Source organism: Gekko japonicus, unplaced genomic scaffold, assembly GCF_001447785.1.
Source record: "Gekko japonicus isolate JY-2015 unplaced genomic scaffold, Gekko_japonicus_V1.1 scaffold1538, whole genome shotgun sequence".
Classification (NCBI taxonomy): Eukaryota; Metazoa; Chordata; class Lepidosauria; order Squamata; family Gekkonidae; genus Gekko; species Gekko japonicus.
Window position 1 is genome coordinate 94,406 of NW_015170327.1, and position 12,347 is coordinate 106,752.

A 12,347-nucleotide genomic window follows, 5' to 3' on the forward strand; every position below is an offset into this window, starting at 1 on the left:
CTTAAAAAAATATTATTGGATCAATATTTCAGGTTTCTTACTGACAGTGATACTGTGCTGTAAATATGTCTTCTTGTTTAAAGATCTAAAAATTGCTTTGTTATTGTATGAATACACTAGAGTTGATTATTCCTTACACATAAGATACAATCCACTTGCTTTTACATGATTAAACTTCTCATGATATCACTTAACAGAGCTTTTGTTGCTGTGACATTTGATTCAGAAATTTGTGCTTTGTGTGTTCCTTTAAAGGATTATTATGACTTCCTCTGCTGCTGGAATATATGGCAACTTTGGTCAGGCCAACTACAGTGCTGCCAAACTGGGTCTTCTGGGTCTTTCAAACACACTTGCAGTTGAAGGCAGGAAGTACAACATCCATTGTAACACAATTGCTCCTACTGCAGGATCCAGGCTGACTGAAACTGTCATGCCTCCAGGTAAACAACTTAAATCTGCTCAATTGTTTTTCTGCTCTTGACTGACTTTAGGTCCAGTCAAGAAACTAGGAAACAAATACATGGTCAGTTGGTCCTCCAGCAAGAAGCAGCATTTCATAGACTATCATCTGTCACTAGAATGAAGTAGGATATCTCACAGGTTACTAGATTTATTTCATGTTCAGGAACTTACATCTGGTTTGGGGGAATAGCTGGAGCTTGATGGCTAAAGTAGGAATAGAACCTGTTACTATTGCTATTTATTTGAATGGGAATTAAGAAGTTATTTGGTTGGTTGGCAAGCATGCCTTTAAAAAGCAATATAAAATTAATGGAGGTTATATCTAGCAAAAATATCTAAAAATGTAGCATCCAGTTCACAAGCAATATAATTTTGCTCTTCTGGTGCTTTGCATGGGCAGGCTTGCTATCTCTGTCATTCATTATTGATGGACTTTCCAGGGGTGCCTGGCTTGCTTCTAGACTAGATGAATTTTTAGACTAGAGAAAGTTTTGGTCAGGTAGTTGAGCAGGTTTAGGCTGCCATAGATTTCACAGGGAATAAATTCGAGGACCTCAGATTAATCTCAGGTGAACATATTGGAGGTCAAACAGATAAAGAACCATTTAGTATTACTGAAATGAAAGGGCGCCTGAATACTGCTTTTGTAGAGCAGGCGGATTAATTAGGCCAAAGGTCAATGAGATGTTGAAAAGATTGTGTACCCCTAACTTTCCTTTAATCACCCGTGCTTGACTGCTATTATGCATGACCACTATTGTTCCTTACTTGGGCCTCTTCCTGTAGCTTCGCTTAGTTAATTCTTTCAACTTGTGACAGTGGTGATATCGGAGTAGATGACAATGTGCGCTCAGCTCACTTTAATTCTTGGAGTCTCTTTGAAAGCAGATTTCCAAGAGACAGTTCGATTTGTTACTGTTAATATTTTATTGAGATGGATAGCCATGTTAGCCTGTCTGTAGCAGTAGAAAAGAGCTAGAGTCCAGTAGCACCTTAAAGACTAACAGAATTTGTGGCAGGTCAGCCACTTTCGTGACCCACTGCTCACTTCTTCAGATATAGCTAGGTATATTTTATTGGAATTTATTGACTTTAAATATTTTCATTTGATCATTGCTTTTGAAACTTATTGAGGGTATTAAGGACAGCAAAAGGCTACTGACCTTTGATATATTAGCATCTATAGACTTGGATAAGTCTGCACAAACACAACATATAAGTCAGAAGAATTTATTCTCTAAGATTTGTTAGCCCAGTTCCTGAAATGAAAGGTCTCCCAGTAGCTGCTGAAAGCACCATAGTTTTAAAATGAGGTAAGTAACATATTAACCCTTTGTCTTGAAAGTATGCACAAAAGCAGCACATGGTGCTTTTGAGGAGCCAACTGTGCCAATTTAATAGGTACAAGCTGCTTTAGAAGGGAACAAAGCTTTTAAGATTTGATACAAGTAGAGTTAACTGTTTTCAAATGGTAGAAAAGACATCCACAGCACTTTTTATGCTATGTGGGAGGTTCCCACATCCTCCTAAATTATTGTAGGCTGCAGCTGTGATGCCTTTAATTGGACATGGATTCTTACTGTCCTGGAAAATAGCTCTAATGTTTGAAAGAAATATGAGGTAATGCAAGGCATGTGAAGTTTAAATTGTTCTTTGAAAATCCAAAACATATTTTGTCATCTTTGTTCTTACACATAGAGATTGCTGTATTGCTCAAGCATTCATAATTTCTTTATTAAGATTACACTTCATACTGACTCTAGAGCAGGAAGGTATAACTGCTAAATGTCCAGTGTCATGGCAGAAGCATATCAGTTGTTGTTGTTCAGTCGCACAGTCGAGTCCGACTCTTCGCGACCCCATGGACCAGCTCCCGCCAGGCCTTCCGGTCTTCCACTGTCCTCTGAAGTTTGCTCAATTTCATGTTCGTTGCATCGATGACACTGTCTACCCATCTCATCCTTTGCCGTCCCCGTCTTCTTTGACCTTCAATCTTTCCCAGCATCAGGGTCTTCTCCAGTGAGTGCTCCCTTCTCATTTGGTGGCCAAAGTATTTGAGCTTCAGTTTCATTATCTGGCCTTCCAGGGAAACCCCTTGGACAGTATCAAAAGGCTAAAAGCATATCAGACAGGCTGCAAATGTAGAATGTCAACCCATAGCTGATAGGTTAGTTCTTTATCTCCTTGACGCACATTGGTGACTTATAATGCACGTCTACAAGTGATATTTAGCATGTTTTATGCTAGCAGTGGTTTACTGAGCTATCAAGAAACATTTCAATATTCTGCAGTTTATATCTTTCCAGAAAGACAACAGGGTGTTGAAATACAGGGAACGTTCAGATTTCACTTTTAACAAGCATTAACCTTGGGCTGAACACAAACCCAGCTAGTTGCCCATCACACACCTCTTCTTCCCCGCCCCCTTCCTGCCAAGATTTCCAGTTAGACACTAACTCTCATTGTCTGTGATGTATGAATGCAGTAACCAGTGTTAGCTGTTATTTTGTCCTTGTCAGATTTCCAGTTAGACACTAACTCTCATTATCTGTGATGTATGAATGTAGGTATGCAGAGTAACCAGTGTTAGCTGTTATTTTGTCCATGACCATTAGATACAGTGATCCTGTTGAATGTGTACAATTCTACTATATAAGCATATAGTACTTAATGGAAACATAATGTTGTTTAATATCTGTCTAACCTAGATATGCTGGATGCTTTCAAACCAGATTATGTGGCTCCCTTGGTTCTTTGGCTTTGCCATGAAAGTTGTCAGGAGAATGGTGGACTGTTTGAGGTAATATCCTGGCAATGACTTGTTTTCACAGCCCATCATATTTTCGTCATATTTGCTTTTATTCCACAATTTTGTCATATTATCCTTTTGTAAGCCTATCCTTATATGATTGGTAAAGTTGAAAATATATTTTGCTTCATGATAATTATGTTGGAAGGTAACAGTGGTTTTCAGTGATAATCTTAAGCATAAAATGTTGCCCCTTGACCTGAAGAAATTGGTGGAAACTGCTGTGTGATCATTATATTGCTCTCTCATTTATACAAAAGAGATTTAAATGTACAATAATGCTGGGTAATGTGTTGCATTGCAGAAGAGTCACAGCTTTTTATAGCCCTCATTGTCTTGTATAAAATTATTTCCCTGAGGAACTGCTGAGGCTTTAAATGCATCAGGTTCCTTTTCATCTAGTGTGATAATCTTTATTGGAGTGGAGAAATGAACATGGGAGTTTTGGCAGTAAGAGAAACATTTATACAGTCTTATGACCCATCCAAAGAGATGTCAGTGGAGAGAGCATCAACCCTGATGTTCTCCAGTACCACATCTGTGAAAAATAAGATCTCCACAATACATTAGTTGCTTTGATGTGTCTGTTGGCCTGCCATGTCTAACCCTGTGTGGAAGAAGCTGGTAATGTCTCTCATTTTTCATTAATGTTTGCTGGGTGTGCAGTCCTTCAGTCTTGAAGTACAGGGCACAGGGGTAGGTCAGGTGGTTCTTATTCTTCATGTGTGAGGACCAAACTAGATGATATGGTTTCCTCAGGGTCACCACTGCCATTTTACCTCTGAATTCCTTCACTTTACAAATGCTTTGGGGCCCCAATCCTGCTCAGGACTAGGACACTGGGATGGAAGGACTCCTGTCTTCCCTCCTTCCATATACCATTTTCAAAGTCCTGACTCCCTCAAGGGCATTTGGGCTCTTGAAAACAGCCTGGAAGGGGAGAAAGGAGCCTTTCCTCCCCCTGCATGCAATCCTGAGCAGGATCAGGGCCTGCAGCATTTGCAAAGTGAGGGAATTCAGAGATAAAATGGTGGCAGCATCCCCAGGGACACCATATCATCTACTGTGGCCCTAATTCTCCTTCCTCAGATTTCTGGTGTATTGATTATATGTATGTTATATTGGGTAACAGATATGTTGAGGCCTTTGAAGCTTCACTGTCCACTTACATTACTAACAGGTGCTCTAGCTTAGTTGGCAGAGATTGTCTATGACTTGATGATGAATACCACAAGATTGATTGATCTGGGGGAGCTGGACTGAGGATGCTATGTCTGCTCAGGGTTAGGGCTTCATGGCCACCATGGTATCTGTGAGACTGATCCAGGTGGGTGTTGCACCAATGTATGAGAGAGATCATCTGCTGGAACCTACTTTCTTAATGGGCAGGGTTCTCATGATCTGGTAAAAGAGTTAAAAAATTTGCTGCATGTGTGATACCTTTGTTTGCTGTTTAAGGGGTAGGGAGTCTGATTAGAATGTTCCATCCTGGAGGGGACTAATGGTTTCAATGGATTTCCAGAGTGCTCAGGTGTATTTTGATAATATAATCATAAATAAAATCTAACACTTTTTGTGTGTTAAAAAATAATATTGGCACCAAACGTAGTCAGACAACATTAAGAATCCTAAAGTAATTGATTGTTCTTAGAGACAATATATGATCAAGAAACAAAATGCAAAAAGCAAAGGTTGTAGAAGTTTACTAGTTCTGTCATTCCAACTAAAATAGAAGATACCATTCACTCCTTATTGATTAGAAATGTAATTTTTTCCTGCTTATCAGTTGCTTTTTGAAGTTTGCTGACTCTTCAAAAATTATTTTATATCACAGGTTGGAGCTGGCTGGATTGGAAAATGTAAGTTGTGGTGATCTGGTTTAATATTTCAAAAAGAACATGTGTGTGGCACAATTTAACACTAGAATAATAAAAGTAAATGTAATCGATTTAAATTATGGTTTGTGTGGAGTGCATCAGACCTTGATGAATATTCAGTCATGTCATTGAAAATAATTGGTTTATTTCTTTAGCCACATGTAAATGCTCTTAGCAGTGGCTTGCTGCCCTTGGTAAATATGGACCTGCTGCCTCATATGGATGGCAGTGGCATATTGTTGTAGTTTCCACAACAATAAAATGTCTTTTGTTGGAAATTCAGATGAGCATCTTTCACGAACATTCTATAGCCTTTCTTTTATATGCTGACTGGTCTTTGGTAGTTGGAAAAAAGCCAGAGAAGGGCTGGGGCATTTAACTGGATACCATCTGAAGTTGAATAGGACATTCTGTAATATTTAGTCAGCTGTCACTCACTTCATTTTCAAAGTGGTGAGGGCTGCAGTTAGCAATAAAAGTGGCAAAACCACCTTCCAGCATTACTCGTTTATAGGATTAATGTAGTGCTTGATATGGGGCTACTATGGAATACAGAGATGGGGGTTCTGAAAAATGTAACATTTGGATTCTACTTGTGCTGCTGGAGTGTAAGTAGTTTGATCTTCCGGATGAAATCAGTGCTTTGCAAAGAAACTGGTGATGCTGCAGTTTTGACTGGTCTGCATGGTTATTAAATGTTTCCTATTATTGCTGTTTATATAGTACGTTGGGAACGATCTGAGGGAGCTATTGTGAGACAGAAGAACCATCCAGTGACACCAGAAGCTGTGCAAAATAATTGGGAAAAGATCTGTGACTTCCATAATTCCAGCAAACCTCGGACTGTCCAAGGTATATGTGATTCTAAATACTCTGTTTCCATAATAATACTGTGATCCTCTCTTCTTGGAAGAACCTAAAGACGACGACTTCTTCTTTCTTCCTCCTCTTCTTCCTCTTCTTATTATTTCTATACTGACCATAGCCAAAGCTCTCTGAGTGGTTAGTAAAGGTAAAGGTTCCCTTGCTTGAAAGCCAGTCGAATCCGACTCTAGGGTTGCGGTGCTCATCTCCGTTTCAAAGCCGAAGAGCCAGCGCTGTCCGAAGACGTTTCCGTGGTCATGTGGCCAGCATGACTAAACACCAAGGTGCACGGAACGCTGTTACCTTCCCACCGAAGTGGTACCTATTTATCTACTTGCAATTTCTTGCTTTCGAACTGCTAGGTTGGCAGGAGCTGGAACTAGAGACGGGAGCTCACCCCGTCTTGTGGTACCCGGGTCTTGAACTGCAGAACTACTGACCTTCCACAGCCTGCAGTTCAGCGTCTTCTGAGTGGTTAACAACAATATAAAACAATAAAATTCAATTAAAATGCATGAAGAATTAAAAATTACATTAGATACATAAAAACATTAATAGACAAAAAAAAAACCCAATCAAAAACAGTTAATAAGGTACTAGATTATTCGTGCTGCGCCCCTGAGTAAATCAGGGAGATCTTTAAAGTTCTCTGTAAAGAGGGCTGTCTTAACCTGGCGCTGGAGAGATGGCAGATTTGGTGAGGCTATGGTGTGTGCCTGTGTGAATTTTTCCACATGTAGGTTGTTTGTCTGCCTTTTTGTTAACCAACACCATCAGGCATAGGAAGTCATAAGTAAGTCAATAATTAAGAAAAGGAGCAGCAGGTCAGGAGAGAAGGAGGTGGCAGATGGAAGAGGATGGTGCCACAGAATGAGATTATGTGTGTGCAATTGGCTTTTAAATGAATGAATGAACATATGCAAAAGTTTAAAAATATAGGAAAATTGTGCTGCAGTTCTTAATCTTCTGATCCAAGGAAGGATTGAGAATGGTAGCAGGCAAACCATTTTCTTAGATAAATATTTAGGTAAGAAGAAGAGATTGGATTTATATTCCGCCCTTCACTTGGAGTCTCAGAGCGGCTTACAAACTCCTTTCCCTTCCCCTCCCCACAACAGACACCCTGTGAGGTGGGTGGGGCTGAGAGAACTCTGACACAAACTGCTCTTTTTCAAGGACAGCTGTGCCAGAGCTTGTGACTGACCCAAGGTCACATCAGCAGGTGCAAGTGGAGGAGTGGGGAATCAAACCCGGTTCTCCCAGATTAGAGTCCGCACACTTAACCACTGACCCACCGCAGCTCCGTAGATAAACATTTACCTTTCACATAATCAGTCATTGGACAACGCCAAGTCATAGTTGGAAGGGGCTTTATGGTTATCAAGTCTGCCAGAATAGGAATTCTTCTTTTGTCCATGGGAGCATCATCCTGTGTTCACTGAAGTATATGGCTGGATGTGATTTCAGAGTGAACACAGAAGGTTGCAAATTTATTTCCGGAAGCAGATTATTAGAGAAGACTTCTCTTTGTGTGACATCTTGGATGACTGCTGTCAGTTACAGTAGAAAATGCCGACTAGATGGACCAGTAGTCTGTCTAACCAACTGTAAGATGTTGTTGTAGTCCTCCAGGAAAGTTTAGGTTTTAGGATTTATCCTTGGGATTATAGTATACTTTTGAATTTGGGGGGTTATGGTGCATTTTAGGAGTAGGCAGCAGACAAGCCATCCAACCAAGGTAGTCTGCTGCTCAATAGACAAACTCTCTAGCCAAAGAATCGTAGCCAGTCACCAGGAATCTGAATGCTAGCCTTATACCAGTAGAATGCTTGTGGTAGGGAAGGCAATATGAAGGAATTTAGAAGATTAGGACAGGGAAGGAAGCAGCTGGTCTGTCTGTTTCTTCCCATCCACTAAAACATACTGTTTTCTGTTAGAATCTACTCTGTGGGTCCCATATAACAATCAGGCCTTTTAAAGCACTAGTTTTCTAAACTGGAATGGGCCAGATCCTCCATTTTTCTACTCTTTCCTGGCCAGGCCAATTCATGGATACACTGTAAATCACTGTCCTCTATTAAGGACCAAATGTTGCCTGTTTCTGTGGAATTGTATTGGATATTCTGGTAAATCAAACTCTAATCAAAACATCTGATGCACACAATGAGTTACTCACCTTATATTTTGCTTGCCAGAAGTTCAACTGTGTTTTAAAATTCTGGATGTCCTTAAATTTTTGGCTAGGTCAAGAATTAAGCAGGGTTGCTCTTGGAACATAAGGCCTTGGATTTGGATCAGGGTGTCTTTGTTTAATCTCTTATCCATGGGAATTAGCAAAGCATGGAAAATGCTGTGGAAATCTGTCAGACTAATTCATTTAATTTTTCAGTGTAATAACATTAGAAAGCTTCCCTTGGTAAGAGAGCCCCTTTCCTCAGTGCCTCAAGGCACTGAACTGTTAAGTAAGGAAACCTAATTAGAGGACTCACATTAAAAATGAAAACTATGTTCCTTTATATCCACAAGTTCAAGCTGTCCCCAAAGATTTCATTAAAAACTATTACCAGCATTAATGTAAGTAATTTAATGCTGTGAAAAGCTATTATATACTAAACCATCATATATAATTACAAAAAATACCAATTAGCGTAAGCATTTACCTATCATTTGCAGGAATAGCTCAGAATTAGAACCGCAAAATGAGAGTCATAATGGTGTGTGGATATTTAGACTCTTGGTGTGTGGTCTGATTTTTTTTTCATTTGCCCCAGATTAAAAAGCAGTGAAAGTTAAGTTGTGTCATTTTGAGAAGTGATTTTTCCCTTTATAATGACGTTGCTCTAATGGAAAGACAACGTTAGAGGTTTTGTGCCTACCTTTACTGAAATAACATTGTTGTCCAAGAAGCGTCAGAGAAAGTGTTGTTAAGCTAATTGATGTTGGTATTGAAGTTAATTTAGAAACCTCTAAAAAGAGTCTTGTGGCATCATAAAGACTAACAGATTTATTGTAGTATAAGATGAAAGGCATGTTGAGTTTGGGATGGGAAACGTATGCTGAGGTCCACACTTGGCTTTGTCGTTCTCTAGATTATGCTCTCTCTTAGCCTAGCCTGCCTTGCTAGGTTGCATTAGGCTAGGCCTTTCTGAGCTCGCCTAAGGAAGGGGATACAAACATAACATAACTAATTTCTGGGTTTGCTTGATGGGAAAACTAATTGTAGCTGTTTATTTCATGTAGAAGGGACTCTCCCAATATCCCTGTGGAGTTTTTTTTAATGCACAAAGCTGAAGGTTTCTTCTGGCAGGGTGGCAAGAGAAAACCCTGGCAGTGTGGTCAGCCAGAGCTGCTTCTCAGTACATATCAGTCTTCTCTCGAATTCTAGCTCTGTTCTGTGGGCAGAACACTGCTAGGTTGCTTTTGTGTAAGGTAAGAAAACCAGTGTCCCAAGTACCTGAACTGTGGAGGTTGTTACTGAGAAAGAGCTCTTCGTTATTAAACACTCTAAAGCAAAATGGTGTTACAAAGAATCAAATTAATGAAGCCAATAAATAAGCTAAACCACAAGAAAAACAAATAAACCACAGTAGCGAAGACACACATACTGGAAATAACATGTAAAATGAGCTAATACTGATCCTCAGAACTTTGTCAAATAGCCACATCTATACTTTTCAGCAACATCAAGAAGTGGTGGGGTGAGACTGACTTCCCCTGGGACAGTGCTCATTGGTGCCACAACTGCAAAAGCCATCTTTTATTGCACAGATGATCTCAAGTGTTTAGGAGTCTTAGTTAAGAACATGAAAAAACAAGTAGCAGTTAGGGTGAGAAAGTTGTTGCTCATGTATTTTCTGTGGATTGGTAAAAATATAATGCATCTATGCACATGTCTAGCTGGCTTTGTTATGAAGGTTCCAGTTGCTTGACTTTATTTAAAGAAGGGTTGCCAGCTCCCAGGTCCAGGCAGGGGTTCCCCCGCTTCTGTGGGCTTCAATCCGCCCCCGACCAGCTGTCCCCACCCTCAAGCCCCTCTCCCAAGAGCAACCACCCACCAAGCCACCCCTCTCCTCCCCCCTCCTGCCTGATTTAAAGAACTTTAGCTGATCAGCGGGGACCACGTGGCCCACCGACCAGCTGGAGGGCCTTTTAAATCTAACAGGAAGGAAGGAGGGGGTGGTAGCAGGCCCGCTGTTCGGCGGCGAACAGTGTGGGGTGTGAGCGGTGTGGAGACCGTGGCACACAGGGCTGATTTCCTCCACCCCCACACTGAAGTCCTTTAAATCGGGTGGGAGGGAGAAGGGTAGCCAGGTGGGTGGTCATGCTTGGGGGCAACTCCCCACCCCCAGATCCCCCCCACCAGAGTGAAGAGGGGACCTGGCAACCCTAATTAAAATGAAACATATAATAAAAGCATAGGCAAGCAGTGCTGTAACCTAGAGGTGGATACAAAATGTGTGAAAATGGGCCTTAAAGGAGAAACAGTAGCATTACATATTCTGCAGGAAAAGGTTGTATCTTCAACTTTGGTACACTCTTTTTATCCTCCCAAAAAGTTCATAGTGGTAGTTTTTCCTGTCAGTGACAGAAGGAGTTTAGAGAGACTACAAGTTGTTCAAGGCCACTTGATGAGCTTCATACTGGATTCAAACCTAGATTTTATCTAGCATGTCCAGTACTTTAGCTTTTGTAGCTCTTGATTCTACATGTTCTGCTTGGAGCAGAACTAATGCTTTCCTAATTCACTGATAATTTATGATAATTTATATTTGAAACCTTTCTAACAGTCTGTGGCTTTTGTTTATTTCATTTATTTGTCAAGCTGTTAATGCCCAGGCTGGTAAGACCTACAAGGCACTTATATTTTAGATAATTCACATAATCCAATTTCCTTGGCATCTTAGTTGGAGACACTGAAAGTATGACCTTGCATAACATGAATGACTCAGCCAGCTCAACTGCTAACCTACTGCTATAAATCTAGTGCTGGAGTTAGGACTGGACATTCCTCTGCCAGACAGCAGAAGGTCAATACACAGTCCTGTACCAGTCCCCACTTTTTTTGCCTTATTTGTATTCATTATGGAAATTAATACATAACAGAACGGATGACCAAAAAGGGGAGAATAAAGTTGTATACGAGACACTCATTATAGCTAAAGAAATACCAGGTACCAAAGTACTATTTATACTGCTAGTTGTGCTTTTGGAATCTATAAGTATGCAATGAAAGGAGTCAGTAGAGAGCATGATAACAGTGAAGAAAGATGCTTGTAGCCCAGAGCTGGAAGATTAAAAAATAAATCATTTTTAGAAGATGGGTTCAAAAAGGCTGTCACATTGTTCTAAATGACATGTTCAATCTTTGCAATATCACATACTTGATTAGAGAAGCAAAGGCCATGCACATTGTATAGAAAAATAGCAAGTGTTTATAGTTAATTGGTGTATAGATGCAAATATTGTCAATGTGAAAGAACACCAGAGGGTGTGATACAGAGACCGTGGCCAGAATGTGAGTAACCAGCTTCTATAATAGTTTCTGCCATGGTGCATATGCAGAAGCATTGTTCTAGTCACTCTCTTTCAGTAGAAGTGCTGTCCTTGTGTGGAAGGACATGTTTGGATCCAGCCCACAGCCCACAGGAAAGGGGGGGGGGAGAGGGAGATATATATAGGGAGAGATAAATAGAGGTGAGATAAATAGAAGTGGTTTCCTATTGGCTGCCTCTGTGTAGCAACTCTGGACTTCATTGGTGGTCTCCCATTCCAATACTAACCAGGGTTGACCCTGCTTAGCTTCTGAGATCTGATGAGATTGGGATAGCCTAGGCCATTTAGAATAACAGTAGCAAAGATTATGTTGTCAACAGTTCTTTTTTCTTCTAAGCATCAGTTTTTTATATAAGTTTTATGTTAATAGATTCCTTTTCCAGCTCTCCAAATATGATGCACAAGTTCACACTAACATGCTCAGTAGGAGATACATGCAGTGTTATAAGGCACTCTGCTGGGCTCAGCTTTGTTGATGGACAAGCAACTGGGTGCTGTTGCTAGGAGAACCTTATTTTGGTTACATCTGGTTCTCAAGCTGGCCCTTTGTTTAGACTCTGCTGACCCAGCCATGGTCATCCACACCACTGTAACCTCCAGATCAGCCACATAGCAAGAAATTTTGGGTTGGTAGGTCATGGGGAAATTTTGTGGGGCAGCAGGGGGGGAGGGAAGGCATGCAGCCAGGAGCTGCCCCTCTCCCTCACCGCCTGCAAGATTTAAAGGGCCTGCTGATCAGCTGGAGGGCTCTTGGAGGAGGGGAGGGAGAGTGATGGCTG

General features: G+C 40.7%; 1 protein-coding gene across 1 annotated transcript in view; it reads left to right on the top strand.

Annotated features, from left to right (window-relative positions):
• HSD17B4 (hydroxysteroid (17-beta) dehydrogenase 4) overlaps positions 1–12,347 on the top strand; it is an 82,853-nt gene that overhangs the window by 21,366 nt on the left and 49,140 nt on the right. The window contains exons 8-11 of the mRNA XM_015418109.1: positions 256–443; positions 3,174–3,265; positions 5,109–5,133; positions 5,875–6,003. Coding sequence (XP_015273595.1) covers positions 256–443; positions 3,174–3,265; positions 5,109–5,133; positions 5,875–6,003 — 434 coding nt within the window. The remainder of the gene's footprint in view (positions 1–255; positions 444–3,173; positions 3,266–5,108; positions 5,134–5,874; positions 6,004–12,347) is intronic.